Source organism: Lagopus leucura, unplaced genomic scaffold (assembly GCF_019238085.1).
Source record: "Lagopus leucura isolate 7727_CA_CO unplaced genomic scaffold, USGS_WTPT01 Super-Scaffold_100002, whole genome shotgun sequence".
Lineage (NCBI taxonomy): Eukaryota > Metazoa > Chordata > Aves > Galliformes > Phasianidae > Lagopus > Lagopus leucura.
The window spans coordinates 50,450,039-50,475,821 of NW_024962263.1; the positions used below are offsets into that span (position 1 = coordinate 50,450,039).

Below are 25,783 nucleotides of genomic sequence, written 5' to 3' on the forward strand. Positions count from 1 at the left end.
ATAGGTCTGAATATAACGACTTGTGGGATAGCTGCTGTGTCCTTTCGGATACATGCATCTTGAAGGAGATCTTTATTTTGCTTGTGGCTGATTTTTCTTAGTAGGAGGCATATTAAGATATTTGCGTTGTCCTAAATTGAGCTTATGTGATCACATGCAGTTTCTTATTGTAATCTTCTCAAACCCTCCCTACTTCCTGAAGCTTTTGGAACAGTTTGTTAATTCTAACTCTCCATCTTCCTCTTTGACTGAAATTTGCAATTTCCTTTCAAGAAACAACTTCCTATTGAGTACTAACTTCTGTGACCACTTTGATGTATTTGAAATTTTTTTCTGACGTCCTGAATGCATTGCAAAATCCAGTGTTGTCTTCACAGCTTGAATTTCTGCCTTCCATCAATTGAGGAAGTATAGAAGTGGATAGGGACTTAAATAACGAGCAAATGAAAATACATTTAAATTGTGCTTGGTCATGCTGTGTCATTGTAAAATTCCAAAGCTCGAGTAAGTTAAAGCTGGTTAGGCAGCTAGAGAGGATTGAATTATAGCATATTTGCTGTGATAATCACAGACTTTGGGAGATCTGCCTTCTGGGAGTTGTCTGGAATTCCAAAAAATGCTGCAGCATGTTTGGAGCCAGACACATACAAACGCACTGATTTCTGTGGTGTGGCTGATCATTGAGCCAGAATTACAGGAATCTAAGTCTTGGCCTGCAAAATAGCTGTTAAACTTAAATTTAGATTCCTGTGTTCTGCATACAGTGAGCAGGAGAGAGCTTAAGTGCAAAACGCCAGGATTCACAGCTACTGCCTTTCTGATCAAGGAACACTTAAGCTCCCTGGTGTTCCTGCATTTTATCTAGAGCTTGTCTGATGTGGAGCAGGGACTGTAACACAGGCTCAACAGTTCTGTTCTGTGTTTCCAAGTGAATGTATTTTCCTGATAGTGCACTCCTGTGCTTTTGAAGACCTCACAAATCTTGTTGTTTTTTTTTTCCTCAGAGTGGTCCAGCTTTCAAGGGAGAGTTAGAAATGAGTTCCTTATTGCTTTTGTTGGATTGGGCACTTTTCCAAGAGGGCAAGATTAAACTCTCTGAAGCTACAAAGTGTCTTGCTTGAATTTAGGTTCCTCATTGCTTAGGCTGAAATGGCTGGGCAGCCGCAGAGGAGCAGTGTGATGTTTGCTGTTATGTATTTGCATTAAATTGCATGTGCATATAGCATGCTGTGAGCTGAAATCTCTGCTGAATGTAAACACACCTACTTAATCCTAGCCAAGTCCCTAGCCAGGCTTAAGTATAGAAGTAGCAATTTTGTTCTCATGGGCTGAAGTGTGTTATAAGCAAAGCAGCCAGTGGAGTTATGTTGAAGCTGGCTACGACAAGAAGCAGTGCTCTAAGGAAATCTTGAAATATTGAGCCCTGACAAAGCTGGTTTTGTCTGGGGGCTTTGTGAACAGGAATGGAAGATGTTGTGACTGAACTCTTGGACTTCAGTGCTTAAATGCTACCAAAGTGCCTTTGGAGTCTGAGTCCCTCAGCTTTTATAGCTGAAGATAAGTTTATGTATTTAAGCGTGTAGAACACTTTAAAGTATTTTTCTTGTGTTCTCCGTCAAGTTAAACAGAATGATCAACACTCTCCTACTTTAAAGATTTAAACATGCAATTGAAGATTTCCAAAAGTCTTTTCAATTTAAATATCTTCAAATTGAAATGTAGATGCTTTGTAGTTCTGTTTCCCTTGCCCTTGGACACCAAGCATCAGTGGTGCTCAGCATTTCTAAATGGGAGTCTGTGTCCAGGACCTGTGATAAATAAGCCTGGGAGCCAAGTTTGTTGGATCCAGTTGAGTCACTTCTGAAAATTTTGTCTTCAACCGTGTATCTCAAGACCACAAGAACTGATGTTAGAAGCAGTCTTAAATAGCAGACTTTCTGACTCAGTCCTCTGCTTACACCACCAGGCAGCATTTTATTGTTCAGCCTTATATGATCAGGCAGTAGTTCATAAACCTCATCTGCTTTTTTTTTTTTTTTTTAAAGTAAATCTTTGATTGCTATGCTTTCTTCTATAGGTGAAAGAGAGATTTCCCCACGTTTCTCCCAAGAATATTTAGTACTTGGTTATGCTCTGAAGTCTCCTTCACTTAGAAATTATCTTGTTAAATATTACTTCATCAGTCATGAGCAAACCCTTCTGGTGGTGGTTGCCATCTACAGCAAAAGTGTTCCTCTCCTTCTACTGAATTGACTTACTGTTGTGCTGCATTAGATACCTTTTGGTGTTTCTTTCTGCCAGGGTTGGAGCTTTTCTTTCAGTGTTCTAATGTAAATCCATGTCTTCCACACATCTCTAAGATGATAAGCCAAAACACAAGAAAATTCGAAGCATAATAGTGAAAAAAATTAGCAGCCAAAATAAAGATCTCACTAACTGTGAAGTAAAAGCATTAAATCCACCTGTGAGTTTGCACTGCCAGTATCCCAAGTGTCTGGGGTGAACTTCATCATGAGGCAGTGATCAACAAACCCATCTTCAGAACTGTATTTGTAACTGGAAATATCAGTAGGGAACAGATTAAGGGAGAGAGTGCGTGTGGAGGAGGAACAGTGAAGGTGGGGAAGATCTGATGATTTAAGCTGTATCTACTAGGATGGCTTGCTAGCTCTTCAAAGGTGTCAGGTCCTGTGTAGCACCACTGCTGAGATTCCTGATTGGCACTAGTGCAGGCCAACTTGGTATGTAGAGAAAAGGCTCCAGTCTGCTTCTGTTCCATCCGTGTGGATGTGCTCCTAGAGAAGTCCTGTTTGTGCACCCGGTCTTGGCCTTGGTCTATTGTAGTGTTATAAGGTCTATAAGCCCATCCATTTAAATCCAGTGTTCTTTTTTCTTTCATAGGAAACTTAGCTTATACTGTGCTCTCAATCCTCTCCCTATACTGTGCTTTTAAAAGGATGTCAAGTGAAATAGAGGAACTTTGACGGTCTGCATTTGTTGTTTTGTTTAATTTGCATGAACTTCCATACTTGCTCTTTGGGACTTGAATAGATCATTGCTTCAATGTCCTCCAAGCCCTGGTTTAACAGTGTGGTATCACTTGTAACTATTGGAGCTCTTAGGATGTTGGCCTAAAACTGTGGTTTTCAGTGTGGGAAGGCATTGCTGCTTTTGCTCCTTGTGTGGTATGTTTCTATAATCCTTCAAATGTGATGTTAGCTGCCGTGCAAGTCCTGCAAGTGCACGTGCAGCCTATGTGGAGTAAGTTGTGGAGTGGTTGTGGAGTTGAGACTGCTTTTTGTGGTGAGGAGGAGCAGATATGTAGTTGCGTGCATCTGCTTTCTATGTATACTTTCTTTCAGGATTTGGTAAGACTTCTGATGAAATATTACAGCCTTGCACAGAAGTTAGTGATGGTAACCACGGTTTCTGTTCTGCAAAAAAGAGAAGTGAATTCAGGAAAGCTTTTATAGTTCTTATAGTTTGCCCGGCACAAGGCTGACATTAGGTGTATATTACAGTCAAACCTGAAACCGGTGAGAAAAATATTTGCTATTTTCCAAGTGGAGATGACAGGATTGCTTATACTTGAACAAATAATTGTAAAATGCTTATATTTGGAATGCAGGTGTGTACACACATGCCTTTGTTCATTGTGGCGTTTCTGGAGCACTTCGTCAAGAACTGGTTGTTTCATCAGGTAGTCTAAACACGGCTATAAATTTTGTTATTTTGCCTAGACTTTTGTATTCCTTGTATTAGTGCATTTCAGGAATAGCAATACTTGCGTTTGGCTGTAGTTACATGATCTTCCAGGGCTTTTAACAGTAAAAATAGAAGAAAAAAACCCACTTGTTCAGTGGTACTCTTGTAAATTGACAGTCAACTCCTGATCTAGAAACTCAGCTCCACTCCTTCCTAAGTGATTAATACATAAAAGAATCCATTTGCTTCTGGCAATCTGGGGGGAAAATGCATTTAAAAATGTCTATTTCCAAGTTAACATTTGGCTGTAGCAGATGTCAATAAACATGTCAGAAGGATTTTTATCCTGAAGTCCTGGTATGTGCTATAGTTACATTAATGCTCTGAATTGCAGTATCACAAGTCAGCATTTTGGAAACCAGGGCACTAGTGAGTGCACTTTAAAATTGTTCTCACAAATGAGTTTAAAACTGAGAAATAATCTTTTCTACAAGGAAACACAAATACTTGTCAGAATCTTGCTTATGCTCCCCTTTCTGCCGGGACAAAATCATCTTACAGTATAATATAACACAGCTGTGTTTGTTTACATGCTGAATTTTCAGAACAGAGTGAATTTTTGCCTTATTTTAACACTTATAATGAGCATCTAACTTTCTTTTAATGAACTAGTAACTCTAGAAAAAAGACCAGGTACCTACTGTTCTGTCTAAAGGCTTACTTTAGCTTTCTGTTTCTTCTGCTTGTGTGAGAGGAGTGATCGTGCATTGGCAGGTCTTTGTAGTCAATGCCCTGTGCTCTGAACAGAAAATACTGTATGAATTGGAGTTTAAATAATTGAACTAGCAATGTAGATAATCAGCTTGGGCTGAAAGCAAAGTCCTGCTCCAGAGCAGTCTTGCCCTATGTGGTGTCCAGGAAAATGACCCTTGAAGCTGTGTCTTTAGATTAAGATTAATTTAAAAAAGAAAATAGGGATGGAGACCAACTGTTAAAACATCTCATCCATCTTGCTGGCTAAAATGAAATTACTGGTTTTGTCAACTAGGGAACGGAGATCTTCCCGAGTAGTTTAAGAAAGTATGTGCCACGAATGCGTCTGATGATTTGGAGTGGGCAGCAGAAAATGTCAGTAGAAAGTGTTTTGGGTTGTTATGATTGACTGCACTGGCCATTTGTTGCTGCTAAAGTAATGACTAGATGGCAGTGTATCATGCACCTCAGCTAAGTAGTAGCATTTCCAATTAATATAGTTTCCAATGGGACAAACATAGAATTGCCACAATAGAAGCCCGCATTTGCACTTTGTCTTCTGGGAAGTATAGCCACGCTCCCTGAATTTATGCAGCTAGTCATGCAGGGTTGTTCTGTGCACTTCCTTCAGAGCTGTTGTTTACTGATGCTCTTTCAGCTTGGTTTTTCCTTTTCTGTCTAAGTTCTCAAGTGCTGAGCACAGCTCTCAGAGAAAGACCCCTTACTGTTGGCGTCTTAGTTAAAATATTTTTCTTCAAGTTAGTTGTAGAGCCATGCTTGAGAAGGAGTTAGTGGCCCCATACAGTGAACATTTCAGGAAAATGCAACTTGCACAGTATTTTCAGTTGCCTCATGTGTAAGGTGAATTTTTGATTGAAAGGCTAATAGTTCACTTACAGATTGAAGAAGTGGTTTGCAACTCTTTACAGTCCTGCTAGCTACAGAGTTCAATCTGAAGGACAAATATCACAAGTATTTTTACTTTAGGAAGAGAAAAATCAAGACAAAATGTTTAATGGCATCTTGAAGGACACAAAGAGTTTATTTTTAAATGCTCTGCCTAGAAGCCAAAGCGGCTTGTATTATTTTAGCATTACCTTCCCAGCTTTGAGCTTCTTGCATATTTGAAGACAAAAAGACAAAGCTCTGAGTGTTGCAGAGGTTGTTTTTTTCCATGTCTAAATACATGTTGACATGTGCTAGCCTTTTAGTTGTAGAAAAAAAAACCAAACAACACTTCCACTTTTTTTGCACTTTCTGAAGTAAACAAAGCATTGATTCAGGAATAGCAGTGAAGACAATCTCTTCACCTGATTTGACATATTGGAGGTGTTAAGTGAAAACATATGGGTGGCTGCTGTGGAAACCAACCAGCCAACTATTGCTCTTCAAATTCAAGTGTGTAGATGTGCACTGATTATCTCTTTTTTCCTTTGCCTTTAACTGAGAATCATTATATTAATTAGTCTTAATCTTCCTACTTGAGGTAAGCTAGAGAATCCTTACAAAGAGTGGTACAAATATGGAGACTTACAGGCAACTCAAGTTATAAATTGCTCAGGACTACTGCTTTACTGTGACATTTCAAGTGCTTTACCAGGTGTATTTATCTGATACACTTATTACTTTCAAGTCTTAAATATCTGTGACTGTCTTATATATGTTATGGTAGTCATGTCACTAATACCTATGCAGTGTAACATGCTGTACAGCATACAGTTGGTACTCTAATCTAGATCTCAGTGATTTTTAGCTGGTCATCAGTGTAAAACCTTCTCAAGTACTATGCTCTTATTTGGACAGTCAGCATAACTAAATGGTAAACATGAGTCAGTATTGCACCAGTTAGTGACTTTGAATCTCATGAAATCTGTGTTTGCAAATAAAAATTGTCATGTTATTGTAGGGGCCCAACTAAATTGATGCTTGCTTTGTTTTCTTTGTGTTCCTCTGAAGATTAAGCCTGTGACCAAATAGAAAAAAGCAAACAACAAAATGGTAAACTTAGTGCCACACTCCTTTTTCATTTTTTTTCTCCTGTTTCAACAAAGTACACTTCAATATATTTTTAAACTAGCTTTCTTGTTTGGGGGTTCTTCAGTTTTCTTGAAAAAGCAATTAAAAAGCTCTTTTGCTTCTCCAGTCTGCATGCATATATTCGCTGTCATGGTTAAAAATCAGCTTAGGTGAAGGTGGTGCTTTGTGTGCCTGCGTGTGCTGTCATTACTATCGCAGCGTTTCAGACATGGTAAGGCATTTCCTGCCCTGAAAGGTTGGTTGTTTAAAACAGCTTTGACAGGATAAAAATGTGGAACAGCGTTCTAGAAAACAATCTGTGCGAGGATTTCTGGAAAGGAAAGAAAGGGTTGGAAGCAGTTGGAAATGAAGAGGAGGGAAGAAACGAAGTGACTGAAGTTTTGGGGGCAGTACTGCAGGCACTGTGAAGCAGTAAATGGAGCAAAGGGGAGCACAGTCAAGTGAGAAGAATGTAGAGTGAGTGGGAGTAGAAGAAAATGAATGTAATGTGCTACACTGCAGCCCCAGTGGCTCTTGGTCTGCCAGGGCTGTGAGCACTGGCACTGCTGGAACTGGAAGTGCAGAGCAGAAATCTGAATTTCAAGATGTGCATAGTGTCCTTCTGTGGGCATTTTGGAAAAAAAAAAAAAAATATATATATATATATATATTCACAGTGTGCTGAGCATTATTGCAGAAATGATGCTTGTATTGCATTTATATCTTATACAAAAGTTGTGTTTTCTCTCTCATTTTTATTTTTCTTTTGAGTAGTTTTCTAAGGGGATTCACAGAAAACTGGAGACAGATCAACCAAAGATGAGAAGACTGTGCATACTTTGCCCTTCAATAGATATCTGCGTGTAATCTCTCGTACAGTTAGTTGTCCTGGAATTGATTCCTTTTATCTTAAATAACATATTTGCATGAGTCACCTACTCTTTGAGAACACTTAATATGAAAGATGGTTTTAAAGTCTTTGACTGTTCCCTGTTAGGTCTAAACAGTCACATTACTGTGAGAGCTATTTTCTCACAACAATGAAGTGAGGAAGCCCCCCTCTTCTCCTCCCCTCCATTTTTTGAGTCAATTGAGGGGTGGGGAGAGGATGTAGAGTTATGCATGTATAGGTAAGGATCGGAGAAGAAATCACATTGTAAGGAAAGGTTTGATTTGTTTAGGTTGCTTGATCTATTTGGAGGAAAAAAAAAACAAACTGGCAAACATTTGGGATTGGGACCTCTAGAAGGGTTTATTGCTGAAAGCTTAATTGTTTTCCTGCAGTTGTAATGACAGGTAATTTTTTTTTTTTTACTTGACAAACATGGAAGTATTCTCTCTTTAGACTTGGAACAGAACAAAAGAGCTACTTGGAGATGGAGATGTTTCCTCCATTAACAGTTTCTGCTGAATCCTGCAGGTATTTAGTCTAGTTATCTTAGGAATTAGTTCATAAATAATAATTTGGCTTTTAATCATACCTTTTAGTTGAGTCCCCTTGTTACATCCAAGCATTAACCCAGATGATTACCATAGCATCACCTAAAAAAGAGACAATGTAGCTGAGGTTTTAGAGCCTGAATCCAGTAACTTTAATAAATGAAACTGAGTGAATAACTATAAACAATAATGTGAAAGTAGGTTATCACACTATGTGATAACATCTGTTCCTTGGAAACATGAAAGTATCTATTCCTGTGTCGAGAACTAAACCCTGTTTAAGTGGTATTATAATTGACTACAGTGTTTTATTTTGTGTGTGTGTCCGAGCGTCGCTGCACAAAGGTGTGCTGAGGCTTCTGTGTGAAATGATGTAATTATCTGCATGTCCTATCAGAGTCAGGTATTTATATTTGAAAACCTGGGTTTGTATCATCTGGAGAATCCTTATCAAGATGAGAGCTCTACTGCGTGGGATAATACACTGTTGCGTATGAAGAGACCTTGTTCTGTCCCTGAGCAGTCTGCAAGATGCAACATGTGAAGTCCTGTTCCTTCCCTCCTCCTTTTCCTTAAGGAAGGGAGAGCAAGGGTTACAGTAACTCAGTTGCATATTATATGTTGGCTAACAGTATGCTTGAAGTTGTCCAAATTGGCTTTAACAGCTAGTTATTTTCAATGGGAGAAACTGAAGATGTTCTTGTATAATGGAAAAAACAATTAGACAAAGCAGAAAAAGGCAGTTGCAGGTTGTCTGTCTAGAGATTTTTCAACATTATTGGATCTATTAGACATTGACTACTAACCAAATCACAGGCTGATGGTGAGATCAGTAGTAATGTAGAAAATTAGGAAATGATGGATGGATTTCTCAATGCTAAAGCTTCATTAAACTACTAAAATGATGCTTCCAAGAGGTGCAGTTGCAGAACTAACGCTGCACATGCCAAGACTGCAGCAGGGTTTTCCTTATGTTCTGAGAAGTACAAATCTGTCCCTTAACTGGTTGTGTAAGCTGTTGCTTTACGGCCATTTAATACCTTAGTATTCCTGCTGTTCTTTCTTGTGCCCAGCAGACAGGAGTTTTATTCCATCTTACGTTCAGAATCATCATTTGACTCTACATGTAAAGAGCACACTTGGGAATAAATGCAGCGTTTCTTGCTTTACTTACTTGCCTTGAATAAAAGTGTACTTGGGTTGAGAAGACAGCCTCACCTGTTTTGATTGGATGATATGTGCCTTAGAACAACCTGTTCTGGGAGAGGCAGGCTGGAACAGCTTGTGGATGCATCTCCACAGGCAAAGCCTGCTAAACCTGTTTGCCTTCTAAAAGCTAAGGTTTCTGCTCAGGATTAAACTTCACAGCTTCAATTTCTTTTTTGCAATTCTTGTGTATTCTTTACCTGTTTAAAAAAAAAAAAAAATCTCAATGCCATCGCTCCGCTTGTGAAGTTATTCTTTGAAATATCAGATATTCGTGTTGATATTTTATAAAGTAATTGTACATGCACCAAATATTTGTTGCTTTTCATTTCTGAAACTACTAGTGCTGTGTGTGGGATGCTGCCTGCTAATGCTACAGGATTACGTACGAAGGAACTCAAACCAAAGAATAATTTACATCCTCCTTAAAAAAAAAAAAGAATGGACACCCAAACATACTGTGTGTGACACCTACCTGATTTTCCAATTCAAGGCAGTATGATCTGCCCAAAATATGGGAACTGTTAAATGTTACATTTTACTTTAATTGGTACTTGATTTGTGATGTAAAACACCAGTTTGTTGGTTTAGATACAGTACTTCAACTGCTTGGTGGTTTGAAGAGTATGAGACTGAGTTACTGTGTCAGTGTTGCCCTCTGTACTTCCCTGTGGTTTTGGAAATCCTATGGGAAGCTCATCGTTGGAGGATAACTGGCAGTCAGACTCGGCAGCGGGCATATAATTCCATTAGTTTCTATATCAAAGCCTTTTCAGCTCCCTTGGTTTGTGGAAGAGTCTGCAACTGTCCCGTTTGCCCTTCATTTGATAACAGACAGCAGTGGTTCTGCTTTGAATCGAATCTCATGCATACTTGGGATGACCTTTTAAGACTGTTGCTAAAGCAGCTGTGAATTTTGACAGATACTGTAGAACAAATGGGGTCAGACAGAGGGAAGTATTACCTGTGAGCTCTCCGAAGGGAAGCACGACAGTGTTAGCAGTGATGCTTAATATTTAGTAGCTGGCCTCTTTTCTCTGGAGCTAATCATGAATCAATTTCCTTTGTGATAAGCACCAGGCTGCTGGATGCAATGAATCCTTTCTAATTAGTCATAGAAGAGAAGTTCTAACCACTTGTTTAAAGGCCTCAAAACACCATTAAGACAAGATGAGGGTGCAGTCTGTGACCAAATTCTGCTTTGAATAATTACAGTGTTCCTGCCTACACTTCTCCTTATTCAAGTAGATACAGCATTCTTCTGTGCTACTTGGCATAAGTGATTTTCTGTGTACTAATACTTGTTGCATTCCAGCCTAGGGTTGGTGACATGTGAGAGATAGCAAAAATTAATTCCCAGGTCCGTGTGAAGGGAAATGCCTCTGGAATTTAGCGATGGTGGAGAGAGGATAAGGAAACCGGCCCGATGTAGCTGCTGAGGGCAGTGCCTGAGGCCCTTCTGTGGGGCTGCCTCCAAACAGAGCTGCGTGCTTGGGGTGGCCGTTCCTGTCCTGAAGAGCGTGTGGCCGCGTCCTGTCACAGCAGCCACCAACCTGTGTGGAGCAGGACGAGCCATTTCCGAGCGTGCTGAACCAACACCGCTCATAAATATTTAGGGCAGATCAGATGGTATGAGCGCATGCACTGTGCGTAGCTAGACAGGTAGGCGATGGTCTGGATCCACTTTAAATATATGCTGTCTGCAAGAATAACACTGGATATTTAACACAAAATTTTCAATTAATCTGCTGCATCAGTTTGTGCTTGTAGACAAAAAATATCTTACTAGTGATTTATTTTTCACATTTGCTTCTTTTTGAAATACAGCTCTCTGCCCACGGTCCGCTTCCTAATCTCATGTGTTTTGTGTGCTTTTCTGTGGCTGACATGTGTGAACAGAGCTTGGTGTCACCCACGGAGTGGACTGTTCCTCACTTTAGACATGAAAATCTAGCTGCTTATACGAAGGTATCCCTGAGGTTTTTGTCTCTTCTGAGTGAAAGTAGCTCGCTTACCAAAACCCAAATTATTTCTCAAGGTAGTAGGAAAGTAGTTGGCATAGACTTAAGTGCTTCAGTTAAAGCATCAGAAAACATAAAGATGTAAAAGAGCACTGCAGGCTTTAAATCTTTATCTTTAATTATCTTTATAGAGCTGAATAATATCCTCTACACTTGTGTGCACAATGCTTGAATTAATTTTAAGTTGGTTGATTAAAAGAAGGGAAAATTTCTTTCTTACCTTTACTCCCTATAAATCTGCAAGCTGGCTTCTGGTGGAACTAGCTTCAAGCATTTGTTAATGTAGGCTCAGCCTTTGGCACGCTGCACTGGTGATTTATGCTTGTGAATATTCATTGCAGCAAATTTCGTGGCTTTTCTGCTCCCTCTATTTTTGGGGCAGTAGTGAGAAAGATATGAAATCTCTTGTAACTACTTCCCTGCAGTTGAAATTCTCTGCATCTAAATCCCTTTGCATGCCTGAGAGCAGAGAGAACCTTTAGTTCAGATGTAGTATTGCTTAAAAAGGAAAAATGTGAGAAATGAGAGGTGGGAGGACAGTCACACAGTGTCACCATGTGTGTTTGTTAAAGCAGCTGGTTTCCAGCCATCTTGTGAGTAGTCATGAGAGGACGGTTAGGGCAAATGCAAATTGTGAAAGGAATAAAGGAATCAGAGGAGAGGAGAGAACAAATAGGATATAAAAGATAGTTAGAAGCAAAGATGCATGAAAGGACAATTAAGAAAGGAAACGCAACAAGATTGATCGTATATATAGAGAGGAAAATTGAGGTCTGAAACTCTCAAAATAGGATTTCTGTTTCTAATGTAACTTTGCTCTGTGACCTTCCAAATGCCTGGCTCCACAAGTGTGCCATCTGAGGAACCAGATTACTACTTCTGTTTGAACCAAGGTGTGGCAAGATAACGGGAGGGAAAAAAATAGATGATTTTTAGTGAGGGAAATAACAGACTAAGCGAGTTCCATTTGCAAGTATTGCTTCAGTGTCTGTATAGAATTTGATTTTTTTTTTTTTTTTTTTTTGTCAGCGGGGAAAGATTTGGGCGAAAAAATAATGTGATAGAAACTAGGCAAAACAGTTTCAGCTTTTGGGCTCATTTGGGATATCAGTGTACTTTTACTGAGTGTTATATCTGCGGGATGTCTTCATATAAACTGAAAAACACTTTGCTTTCTAAATGTGTGATGTCTGAACAAGTGAAAGTGTTTAACCAGTACAAAAGTATGGTGAATATGCTGAAATGTCTCTGCAGAGAAGTTTTAGAAGTGTATCTTGAGACGAGCTCCATGGGGGGAGGGGGGTGAGACTCCCAGATACTTACCTCACTGCCTCTCATTAGCAACCATTGTATGAGATATCCCTGTGTTTGAAACGATTTGTTTTAAGAAGATTGGTATGCTAGCTTTGTACAAAAAGTTGAGTATACTTCTCTGTTCTGTGCTGAATTTGGAAAATTTACATGGAGGTTTAATCCTTCCCAGTTTATTGCTGTGTTATTGGTAAGATGCATTGAGTGCTTATTAAAGTGATCAAATCTAGCTATTTCTTGTTTCTTGTTTCTGTCAATACTGAAGTCAAAAGGTAACTTTCACACCTTCCTAGGGCAAATGCTGTGCAGACTGTAAAAGTACTTTAAAAAAAAAAAAGCATTTTTTTCTTTTTTAATAAAGTAACAGCTGAAGTCAATCTCTTGAAAGCTGAGGAGGGAGTATTTGGTCCCACATGTATCAGTTGCATATTAGCTGCTCTGCTGCTGGGTGCAAAATGTATGTGCTCATGGGAAGGTACTTTTGTTTGGCTTTTATTTAAGTTGATCTCGTATTTTTTAGTAATTTTAACAGGTTGGCTAAGGGCACAAGCTTGCTGTTTCTTATATCTATTTCCATGTTCATGCCATCCAATATATACTGGTGAGTGTGGTCAAAAATGCGCCAGAAGTTTACCTTCAGAGCTATCTTTTGATGCATTTTGCTTATCTTTAAGATACAGGGTCCCGAATGCTCTACTATAGTAGTTGCTGACTTTTTTCTTCTAGACAAATCTCAGTGGAAAAAATGACACTATTCTGTATATTTATACTAAAGTCATTTTTCCATTAAAGGGAAGAGTCCTAGAAGAGCAACATTTAGACCATTTCAAATGAAAACATTCAGAGAGGAAATCAATCTATTCTAAAAGTGAACGAAAATGAACCATGTTTGTCATCTTGGAGAGAGAGTGTGAGGTCAGCTCCTGCTTTTTTTTTTTTTTTGGAACCAACTCTGGGAAATGAAAAAGTGGTTAGCATGACATAAATGAGGGTGTGGCAGCAAGGTCATCACTGGAAATGAAAGGAAATCTTAGTGGATAGTCTAGAGCGGAGTATTTGGAGTGATGGAGATACATGAGAGCCAGCTGTGGAAAATGCCAGAGTGGGGATGGTTGATTGGGCTTGGTGTGGAGGAAGAACTAAGGTAGAGAAACTGAGTGACTGGGTAGTGTGAGCAGCGTGCCTGTTGCCACTGTAACGTAAAAATAAATGAGAAGGGGCTATATTTCAAAGGAACAAGCGATGTAGGAAAATCTGCTACTTTTAATATGACACTTCTTTGTGCTCAGCAATGACACTCTCCAGAAACTCATGGTGATGCAACTGGGGATGATGTTATTTTAAAATAAACCAAACAACCCACTAAACAAAAACCTTGTGAAAATTTGTATTTAGGATACTTATAAATGATATACAATTCGGTAGCTATCAGTGATCGTTTTAAAGCGAACCTAAGAATTCAGATGATTTTCTTTTTCTCAACTGGCCACTGCCATAATGCTGGTAGACATGCTGTGTTTTATCTGCATGCATAAAAATCATGGAAGTTCTGAGCACGTTTTCTTCTTCACGATGTATTTCTGATGGTAACTGAATGATGTTCAGCATTTGAAAGCTTTTCTTCCCTGTTTTTCTTTTCCATTTTTAATGACTTTTTTTTTAATGCTAACAGACCAATTTATAACAACGAAAACACAAAACAGAAAAGCAGTAATAAGCAAAGAACCCCAAAACAAAAACCTCAAAGTGTGGTTTCCTTGGGGAAGTTAAGTCTAAACAAGTATACAGTAATAAATAATAGAAGAAGTATGAAATGATTTATTAGACAAGCCTTAAGAAAGCTTCTCAACTCTTACAACAGTCTGTGGGATTGTAATGTGCTCGACTTCAATTACATCCCAAGGGCTTTCCTGATTTGCATTTTACGTGCAGGGAGAACTTGAGGCTTGCATCCTTTGGGCACGCCAGGTATCATAGCAATTTGTGTAAAACTGAAGCACTCCTACAGCATCAAAGTGTTTTTAGAACAAAGCACTTGCTTACTGCTTTTGTACTGCTTGAAACTTTTTAGTTTTGGCTCTTTTCCAACGTGGAAGGAGTTTGTTTGCGGAGAGATGTTGTTGCCAAGGGACGAGTGTTGACTGCGTTGTTTAAAACAGCAAAATCACGGGCTGATATGAATTACATTCTTTTAGCAGTTCTTCTCTGGATCGCTTTAAAAGGTCCTTCCAGTTTCCAGAGTACTTAGGTCAGCTCGTAGAACATGAACACAGTGTCTCATCATTTACGTGAAGAACGTATTAAAGAACTGGCAGTAGCTGTATGTGGGGCTTTGTTGTCTGCACTAGAGAAATGTTGCCTTCAGATGGTTATGCTAAATAATAACATGCAGTTTTAGTGAATGCAGTGATTTCCCTTCCTTTCACCTTTTATCTTTAGAATCTTTATCTCAGCCATTTGTCTTACGAGCTGTGTGGAGAGCTGTTAAACAGGTTCATTTTATTTTGTGATGGGAGCAGCATTATCTGGACCTAGTTAATCTTAGTTTCTTTTCCAGTTTCCCTGTTGGTAATATGAACCTAACGCATTGCAGTTATCAGCTGGGTTTTGGCTTTTCCAGGGATGGAGGATGAGCTGCTGAAGTTGCTTGCCCCAAAGAAGGGCTTTGTGGAAGGCTGCTGGAGTGAGGAAGTGCTGTGCCCTGGTGCTGGAACTGCTCTGTGCTCCAGAGCACTTGTGCTGCTTTGTTGTTAACCAACTTACAGCAGTGGAAGAATGAGACAAAAGCATATATTATAAATGCAGTTTATAGTTCAGCTTTAGTGTAGTTTTGCAGACAGTCTAATGCTTTTTAAGTGTCTTTCAGTAAATTAGTGTCTTTCAGTTCATTAGAATATGGCTTGAATGAATTTTGTCTGTTCTTACTTAGGAGTGAGCAGTTGTGTAGCATTTCCGTACTGCTCTGGAAGGATGAATGGCTGTGCACTTCACTGACTATTTGCCACATGTTTATTTTTCTTTGTATTTCCAAGTATTTTTGCTTAATGTTCCTTAGTACTTGGTATTTTAAGAAATACTGGGTCAAGAGATAATAACTTACATAACAACTGAACGCTGCTTGGCTTACCCCTGGCAGCCAAACCTGCTGCCCTGCCCTGTCTGTGCAGGAGCCCTGCAGGAGAGTAGGGCAAACTGAGCCAAAGCAGGTGATTTTTTTTTTTTCCTGTCAGCACTCTCCTGAGCCTTTCATCTCCCGTTCCAGATTTGTTTTGGGACCTTCTCATGCTTCCTTTCTTGGTTCAGTGTGTCCTGTGTGTTTCTGTGAGAGGAGCTCCAGCAAGGTTTTTAGGAACTTCAGCTCCACTCTCTGCTTGCTGGTGGCTGTGGCTGCTGACTGGGGGTTCCTCTAAGGTGCTGTGTGGCTGTGGCCTGATAGCATCTGCATGTCAGTCCAACATCTCTGATACCTTCCTTGCAACTCACAGGCCCGCTAGACATGCATGAAGGCTAGCTGTAGTGGTCAAATTTTTGTTTTAACAAAATGTTAAATACTGCTTGCCAGCTACAATTTCTGTCTCATGCAGAGACACGTGCTTGTTTTAATTTGTTTTTTCTCAGCTCAGAATAGGGCAGAAAACTTTCTATTTATCTGAATCCGGACCTAACTTTTGTGTTGCCTTTCAGCTCTCTTGCCATTCATGATCCCTTTCCACATTAGGCTCTGTTTTCCTGAGTTTGCTTTAATCCTGACACTTGTTTGTAAACTTCTAATGGAGATGGGCATTGACTTAGCTTTTTGATGAGTTCTCCAGATCTGGTTATTTTAGAACAGATGTTACTCATCTCAGTTTTCTTTCAACAGATGATCTTTATATTCAGCAGTTCATGCTGACTCAGAAAAAAATAATATGCATTTACAGTTGTTCAAGTTATATGAATCAATAAATTGTGATTTCATTTACTGATTGGTAGGGAACATAACTGTCTACATAAATCTGTAGCTGAAATTAACCAGATATTTCATGTAATTTTAGTTTATTTCACTAGCACTCTGTTTAAATACTTCTTTATTTTTATTTCATTAGTTGGCAGAAATTTCTGAATATTCATCTGACAATGACTATGTGGAAGAAGCGGACACACAGCCCACTGATCCAGGATTCATTAAGAAATTGCAGTTGAGTGTGGGAGAAGCTGCAGCAAGACCTGCCAGCGATTGGCTCAAGTCTGCACAGGCCCTTCTACAAACACCTAAGAAACAGTCAGGCAAGGCCTCAAGAACCCCGGAAGATTCTGCTAAAAAAAGGAAATTACTGAGGTAAAGATACTGTTCTTCTTAAGTGCTTTTTAAATTGTAAATAAAATAATGCTAAAAGAATTAACTAAAAGAAGAGTAGGAATGCGTTTCAAGGGCAAACACATGAAAGATTTTTGACAAATTGCAAAACTAGAGTCAACCTTTCAATCCTGAACCCCAGTATACAATTTGATACAATATTTGTTATCACAGAAATGCCTTAAATTAGCTTGCAAATATGAGCATGCATACTTTTTTTTTTAGCTTGCGATCATTTCATTGTCATGTGCCTCTTCAGATAGTCTGCAAAAGATGCAAAAGAATCAAAATTTTTTTGTTCCTTTCCGGATTTGTCAGGCTAAAATTATCCAAAATGGCATATGAAAGGTGTGCTGAATAATGCAGGATGGAGTGATATTTGAGCAAAAGTGGGATGTGTTTGTTTGTCTGAAATATAAATCTTTGTGACTAAATTAAGTGTATTGAAAAGGTGCTGAACAAAACCCACCTAAGCTTGAGATGCGGAGCTCTGATGTACATGATCCAGTACATCCCTAGCTAATTGCAATGCAAAAATAGTTGGTTCTTATTTTGAATTCACAGAAGTTGTTTCATGTGGTATTTGTGTGAGCATGGCTTAAATTATGAGAAGGAAAATGATGAGCAATGCTGCTGTAGATAGCAATTGCATCCTTAGCAATATGGTTCTTTCTACTGATTTTATACAGTAATCGATCAGAAAATAAGGCACTTAGAGAATCCTTGCTTCCGTTAAATAACCATATTTTATTTATCTTTCAAAATTTTCTTCACTACTTAGAAATGCCAACCAAGGGAACAGATTTGAAGCTGTAACAATTTGAGGATTTCTGTACTTGCAGTGCTTTGCTTGTGCAATCAAGCTTTACTTCTTACTACTTTAAAAGCATGAAGACAGAACTCTAATAGGTCAGACCAAAGCTGTACCAAAAATGCTAATGGTGGCTAACAGCAAGTCTATGTGAAGGTAGTAAGAACAGGGCAAATGGCATGGTGCTATTTTACTCAGATGTACTTTGAGCTTTTGGCAGTTTACTGCTCAGGATCTGTGTGAGTGTTTTGTTATCCTCCGTGGATTTGTCCTGTAGTTTTCTGACGCCATAAAAAGCTTTGAGTGTTGCAATAAAACCCCACAGTTAGTGGCTGCATAGCTTAAACATGGCTTCAGCCTGCACCTGTCAGTTTAATTTGATGATTCTGATGATCACATATCACTTAGTGCAAAAATGTATTTTTATAGCACAAGTAGTCTGAAATGGATGTCCAGCAGAATAAGCATTTATTCATTTGTAAGTTTTCAATACAGAATGCAATTTGGCCAGAATGAATAAAGGAACAAAATTTGCAGGGTGGATTTTTTGTTTTTGTTGTATGCTGCCACTGAGTGGAAGGCTTAGGTTTTCAGTGCTGTGGATTGAAGTCCAGATTGGAGAGGGTTGATCAGCTGCATGATCAATTAAGTGATAATCTTTTCTTTCTGGTTATATAGTTAAAAGCTATACTGCATTTTTTTGGCTTGTTCTTTCTCCTTCCTTCCTGCCTCTGCTGCAGATTGAGATCACAGCAGAAAAGCAGTAAGCAAGAGAATTCTTGCAGACAGGATCTCTTCCATGAGTTCCCACTTGGACCATTTGAAATTCTGCAGCGGGTGGAAAAGAGCTTAACCAAGCTCTCTTTTTCCAGACTGCTGCTTAGTGAAGTGTGGGTTAAGAGGAGATAGCAGAGGTGATACAGTCTTGGTCTTCCTATGCAAATTCATAGAATGGTTTGAGTTGGAAGGGACCTTTAAAGGTCATCTGTTCCAACTTCCCTGCAATGAACAGAGACACCTACAGCTACATCAGGTTGCTCGGAGCCCCATCCAGCCTGACCTTGGATGGCTCCAGGGATGGGGCATCCACTGTCTCTTTGGACAACCTGTTCCTGTGCTCTGTGTGAGAGATTCTAATCCAAAACCAGACTGTTTTATTATATGTACTTGATGGAAAAGTGCTGATATGAATAAGCCACCTATGTTATTATTTCCATTTTTTACAAAATAAAAAATAATTATATGTTTTTTACTGATTGTGATCACTGAGCTTGTGATGACCTTCAAAAATTAGAGCATATTTAAAAAAAAAAAAACTTAGCTTATTTTTTGTGAAAAATTACATACCGAGTGGAATAATCTCTTGTGATGTTCTTTATGCATTCTGCTGTCTGCTTTTATGTTATCTATATTATTTAATTGCAGCTGTGTTCCAGTTACCTCATTTTTCTAGTCAACCTCTCTGGCTGGAACACTCTTGTTACTGAATGAAAGAGTATTGTTTGTTTCATCCTATTAAGGATACAATTGTGATTCTCCACAAAAATTGAAGTTTAGTATACATAACAAATCTTCAGAAATGAGCTGATTATGGATAATTAAAATCTAATAATGCTAGTGTTAGAAATTTGAGTGTAAGGTCAACACCTTAGAGTGGAAAGAAAATGAGAAGTCCACCTGTCTCCTCCAAAGGAATGTGGGACGTATACAGTGCTGGGATGTGATGAGTGAAATCTGAAGGGGTACGATGCAATTGTTCTCACTTAATAGCTCTGTGGGGTTTTGGGATGCAATTAGAATCTTCAGAAAAGAAAGAAATCACGTAAGCAGTTTTTCCCTCACTTAATTGATCTATTCTGTACTCTTTTTGCCAAATAAAAGCATCTCTTCATATATCCCCTGTATTGCTAGTTCTTGTTTTCAGGATTGTTTAGGTGGAGATTGTTGTTCTTTCTACAGTGAACTGCAGCATATAAATGGTAGTCAGTATTGCCTTGTTTTTCAGACGTGTTGGAGGCCTGAGTCAGGTTCTTGAGTTCCCTGCAGGGCAGTGCTGTAGGAGGTGCCAGTCAGATCTGCTATGCTGGTAGCAAAATGAAATCTTTCATTTACCACTGTAAAACTGTAAACCCGGGTCATCCTCACCTTAAATGCTGGCTTTATGTGCCATCTTTGGTAGCCACATTCATTTAATTTAAATAAAAATGGGATCAGAGTGAGTGGGAGAAATATCATTTTCCAAGATGTTCTGAGATATAAATGCCACTGTACTGCACTGATAAGCTATTAAGATAGCTGATAAGGAAGTACTAGTAGTGGCATTTGATACAGAGATGAGTTGGCTTGGTGATTAGGTCAAGAAATATTGGTTTTAGATGTTCTTGCCCTTTTATTCTACCACAAAGTTTTGATTTCTCAGCAACGTATAGACTACCTTTGCTTCTGTATAAGCTGCCTGCTGGCAGCAATGAGTATTATGATAGAATGGCACCCAATAAAAATCCCCTGCAAGTGATTTGCAAAGCTAAGGGAGAAGGGAGTAGGTCCTGCAAATACTAGTTTTCAGGAAGCTCTTTTCAGATTATGAATTCGTGTTACAAGGCAAAATGTATAAACTGTGCTAATTCCAAGTCACTCAAGTATCCCTCGTTAACAAAGGGAGAAATGAAGAGTTTGTTGGAACTCTCAACATTTGTTACACAGGATAAACTGGTCACTGCATTTATTCAGTATCTGTATACAAGAAAACTCAAAATGCATTCATTCAGTGTTTCCTTTCTACAGGAAGACCTCCAGGAGGTTTTATGAATTGTTTATTTTTTCAAACAGAATTTTATTTCTGTCAGCCAAAGCAGTCTGGCTTTCAATGCAGGAAATGGATATCTTACATTATATAATGTCAACTCTACTTCAAAATCTGTTGTGTTGCAACTGCTTTTAGTTGTATAGAAGTAACTGCTTTAGGTTTGGATCAAAGGTAGATGGTTGTTCCCAATGGCATTGATTTTCTTGTTAGTTTTGTTTGCAAATTTTAGCTTAATAGTGAAACAAAAATCTTAGGAAAATACCATTTAATTCTCTCACATGAATCAGTAGATCACCAACAGGTTTGATCTGCTATATTTAACTTCTCCTTTTTAGAAAAGGAGACAATTACAGAATATCCTGGTTCTACATGCAATAAAATGGTCACATGAAGCCAACTGAGATCCTGAAAGTAAAGTGCCAAGAGAGGAAAGAGTTGGCACAAATGGAGCAAGCCTTAAAATTGGATCTGTTTTTCTCAGATGCATCCATAAATAACACGAGAGTATAACAACCACAAACTAGCTCTTTTAAGCCTAGTGATCTTAGGCTGAAGTCCTTACAGTTGAATGAAATTGTATTTGTTAGTGAATTTCTTCTTAGATTAGGAGAATATAACTGAAGAATATCATGGCTGCACTACAGAAGTGCCATTATTAATCACTGAAAATACACATGGGCAGTCTATTAGGCACTTACTGAAAGCTAAAATGTCTTTTCTTACTAACAAACAAACAAAAAAACCCAACAAACCGATGGTTTAAATGGGCCAGAAGACTGTTGTTAAAAGGAGATAAGTCTTTAAATAAATAAATGAATAAATAAATTTTTCCTTAGTGTGACAAATTTTCCAAATTTCATATAGAGTACATCTTCCTGTTTGAAATGGTTGAAGAGAGATGTAGTTATTCTCTATTGAACAGGAGTCACTTTGATGGGTTTGATTTGTTTAATGTTAAAGTTTGCTCATTTTGTGTAAGAGCTCAGGGAACCAAAACCTTCAGAACTGTGAAGAAAGCTGTTCCCTTATCTAGTGTGGCAAGGCTGTTCCTATCAAAACTGGTTCCTGCACTGTTTTCCTCTTAAATTTGTGTCAGTGTTCTATGAGAAATGGTGTGTGAGTCTGGTACTTGATTAATTTATTTATCAATACCTCCAAAAAAGGGATTACTTATTTCTGCGAATGAAGTCTCTCCATGTTAAATCATCTTAATTCTGGTGGGTGCTGTAAAAGAGGAAGGGCAATCTGAATATTTTTTTTCTATTATATAGCCTGAAGGGCCAGAGGGCTGCTCTGAACTTTATCAGAAACTGAAAAGAAGGTTAATCAATGCTTTAAAAATTAAGAAAAAAGCAGGCCTCAATGTCTGTGTGTTCCCAAATTCTTTCATATATATTCTGAGAGATAACTTGCGTGGGAAAATCAACTGCCTATGAAGTTATACTTAGATATTTTTGCTGGGGAATTTGTGAAACCTAAAAAGTGCTTGCTTGCACTGTTCTTGACTATTGCGGCTTTCATCCGTCTTAGTTCTCTTCCTCTGTATTGTTTGAGGCTCAAGGACCTGTAAACAAAATCTCACTACACAGGGATGATGAAGCTCTGGCCTCAGTTACAAAGAACCATTTCTGACCTGCAGGAATAACTGTGGTGTGATGCAAAAATATTACATGAGAAAGTTGAATTGTTGAAAGAGGAATGAGGACACATCTAGTTTACACTGTGCGGAATTTACAGCTGGGGACCCTGTAAGTCATCTAGATGGTTGCTTCTCTCTCAGGCAGTTGTTGAATGAGACCTCAAGCTGTGGTGGCTGATGAAGATGATATCTTTGTTCTGTGCATGTTTTATGGGGAAGAGCATCTTTGTGGAACAGTTGGTTTAAAAAAAAAAAAACAAAAAACATGCAAACCAGAAAAAACCGCTGACTTTTTTAACTGTTCTAAGAGACGGTCTGACTCTTAAAGCTCTAATGAAGGCCTCAGCATGTCTGCCTCATAGACTCAGCTGGTCTAAAAAAAACCCCAAAAACCTCTCCAAGTGGATACTGTAGTTCAGAGAATTGAAATAGGGGTGACTGGTATGCAATAGAAATCAACAGTGCACTTTTCTAAATCATAGAATCATAGAATGGCCTGGGTTGAAAAGGACCACAATGATCACCTCGTTTCAACCCCCTGCTATGTGCAGGGTCACCAGCCACCAAACCAGGCTGCCCAGAGCCACATCCAGCCTGGCCTTGAATGCCTCCAAGGATGGGGCATCCACAACCTCCTTGGGCAACCTGTTTCAGTGCATCACCACCCTTAGGAGGAAGTGTGAAAAACTTCCTCCTAATATGTAACCTAAAACTCCCCTGTCTTAGTTTAAAATCATTCCCCCTTGTCCTATCATTCCCCCATGTCACTATCAACCCATGTAAACAGTCGTTCCCCCTCCTGTTTATATGCTCCCTTCAAGTACTGGAAGGCCACAATGAGGTCTCCCCTGACTCTTCTCTTCTCCAAGCTAAACAAGCCCAGTTCCCTCAACCTTTCTCCATAGAAGGGCCCCAGTCCTCTGATCATCTTAGTGATCCTCCTCTGGACCCACTCCCAGAGCTCCCTGTCCTTCCTGTACTGGGGGCCCCATGCCTGGACATAGTAATCCAGATGGGGCATCACAAGAGCTGAGTAGAGGGACTTTTCATTTAAAAGCATGTAGTGACAGGATGAAGGGAATAGCTTTTAGGAGGAAGAGGGTAGATTTGGACTAGATATTAGAAAAGAACTCTTTACTGTGGGGGGTGGTGAGACATTGGAACAGAGTGTCCAGAGAGGCTGTGAATGCTCCTCCCTGAAGGCGTTCAAGACCAGGCTGGATGGGCTGTGAGCAACCTGGTGTAGCGAGAGATATCCCTGCCCATAGCAAGGGGATTGGAACTGGATAATCTTAAAGGTTCCTTCTAACTCAAACCATTCTATGATATTCTGGTGGTGCCCACTTGTTCTAATGATTGGAAAAGGATTCTAGAAAAATTGTATTAATTTAACAAGCAGAATTACCCCAATGATCACCATATTACTAGTGATTCATCCGAAGGCAGAAGCTTGAATAGGGCTGATCTGTACATGTAAAATTGCTTTCAGATTCTTTGTTACTTCACTAAGTCAACAACTCCTCTTCTTCACTGGAGAGGAGGTGGCCTCCATAGAGGACTTTGATCACATCTTTCATACCTACATGTGTAATTTTTCATGCTAAAGGAGCATGTAGTACCAACTGTCAGCACTCAGTGTTGCTTACTATTATGCAAGCTGAAAACATCTGAGGGCTTTACAGTGCTGACAAATGCCAACATGCACCCTATAAAGTGGAACTGGACAGCTGAATGTTGCAGAAGTTATTTAATTAGTTAACTTGGAAGTGTGGGTAGAGATCTATCTTTGAAAAGAAAATATGAGGCCAAGTGCCCAGTCCTGAGATGGATTCATGTATTTGTGTAATCCTTAATGTTTTGAAATATGTGGAGTAATGTATATGAGGAGATAACTTAATCAAAGAGATGCTTATGTGTTCACAGCTCGTAAATTTGGATGAAGTCCGAGAAAGTAAGTTTAGATTAATTTAATTCTGTGAGGTTATTTTTAGTAATTGCTCTACTAAATTAAAACTTCATTACATGAACACAGGTAGAGCTCCAGCACTCCAAAGAAGATTGAAAATGACTTTTTAAAACTCCCCTTACTCATTAATGCTCTATTTTCCTCTCTATTAACCTGACTAGAGTTGGAAGCTGGGAACCAGCAATATGTCTGTTCCAGCTGTGTTACCTTTTGGATAGTACTTGTTGTGTGACGTACAAAACATTTGAAACTTGCTGTTTGTTTGTGCAAACCAACAGTCACAAGCAACCAAGCTTTTACCCAGGTACAGAGCTTTCTTTTGGTCATCAAACCCGCCCTTCGTGTGGATGGTGTTCAACCTGGGCAACAGCGGCAATACATATTTTAAATGAGTAGTTTAACAAGCTCAGATTTAATAGGGAAGTGGTGCATGAATTTCTGCTTGTTAAATATGACTGCCTTAAGGGATTAAAAAAAAAAACCACCAAAAAACAACATAAAATAGTTTAGAGTTGCATGATTAAAAATAAAAAGGTTTTGACTGGTCGAGATTCTATCTGAGCGGTTTGGCTTCACTGAGCAGCCTTTGCATTAACTTTTTGCCAAATGCATTACATTTGCTTATGATAAAACACTGTTTTGGGGTCAAGTTTGAAGTGCTGGTCAGTAAGGTATGCATCTGAGCTTATAGCCTTTGTCATTTAAATACATACCGTTGGCTTCCTTGATCACAAAAATCAGAATTAGTAATCAAAATACATTTTCTGATTTGAGATAAATATACTCCAGATGGTGGGTTTGTCATCTAGGACAATTAAGTGTGTTTATAAGGGGTAGATATGTGTAAAAGAGGGAACTGGATATTTTTGAAAATAAAATAGTAATTGGAAGAGTTGCTCTTTTCTAAGCAAGGAGTTTGGTTTTACACTGGAGTTGGCACCTGCTCAGTATCACACTCTGCTTCCAATAAGCTTTGTGTAGCTCTGTTACCTTTCCTCTGTGCAGCCAAGAGTGAGTCTGTGTAGTTCATAATATCTCACAGTGCACAGATGAACACTTTCAGCAGTGGGCACCTGTACTGTATGAGAAGAAATTTGATCTCAAGCGTCGTTGTCTTAAACCTTCCAAACTTGCAAAAAAAAGCATCTTTTTTTTTTTTTTCCTTCAGTTTCTTTGCTTTAAGTGTAGTGGAGTTCATTCTCCTGCGTTTGGAGCAGTATTTAAATTTCTTTTTTTATTTCTACTTTTTAAAAGAAATGAACCATAAACAGCCAGCTCAATTGCTACATAAATTCCTTTTGTGCATGGCATGTCCTTGAACTGTATTTTCCTAGTTTCACAGTGTATGCAACAGGCAAAGGAGGGGGGGGGGGGGAGGAAGGCAGTTCCAGTGACCAACTGAGAACATCTCATAAATGCTTTTTTTTTTTTTTTGCTTACATTTTATATCTTGCAACCACGCAGATGCAAAATGCAGTATGTTTGCAGTTTAAATAATTTAAACTGCACTTGGAATTAGAATTGAAGGATGAGTATTAATATAAGTATCAATTTGTTTTTATCAGCATCAAGGCCTGCGAGGGAAAGACATGATTTTATTCTTCATAGACCCTGTGATAACTGTTGTTCTAATACAGACATGATTAGGAAATCAGTAATGAAGTGTCAGATAGCTTCCCTGGCAGACACATCTGGCCTGAAACTGGGGGTTTTTTGCTTTTTTTTTTGCTTTTTTTTATTTTTTATTTTTTAATTCCTGCTGTGTGCCTCAAA

The 25,783-nt window shown here is 38.8% G+C and overlaps 1 protein-coding gene across 3 annotated transcripts in view; it reads left to right on the forward strand.

Annotated features, from left to right (window-relative positions):
• SPIDR (scaffold protein involved in DNA repair) overlaps positions 1–25,783 on the forward strand; it is a 198,927-nt gene that overhangs the window by 33,991 nt on the left and 139,153 nt on the right. For all 3 annotated transcript variants that reach the window (XM_042869748.1, XM_042869749.1, XM_042869750.1), the window contains exon 6: positions 16,538–16,770. In XM_042869748.1, the coding sequence (XP_042725682.1) occupies positions 16,538–16,770 (233 nt within the window). The remainder of the gene's footprint in view (positions 1–16,537; positions 16,771–25,783) is intronic.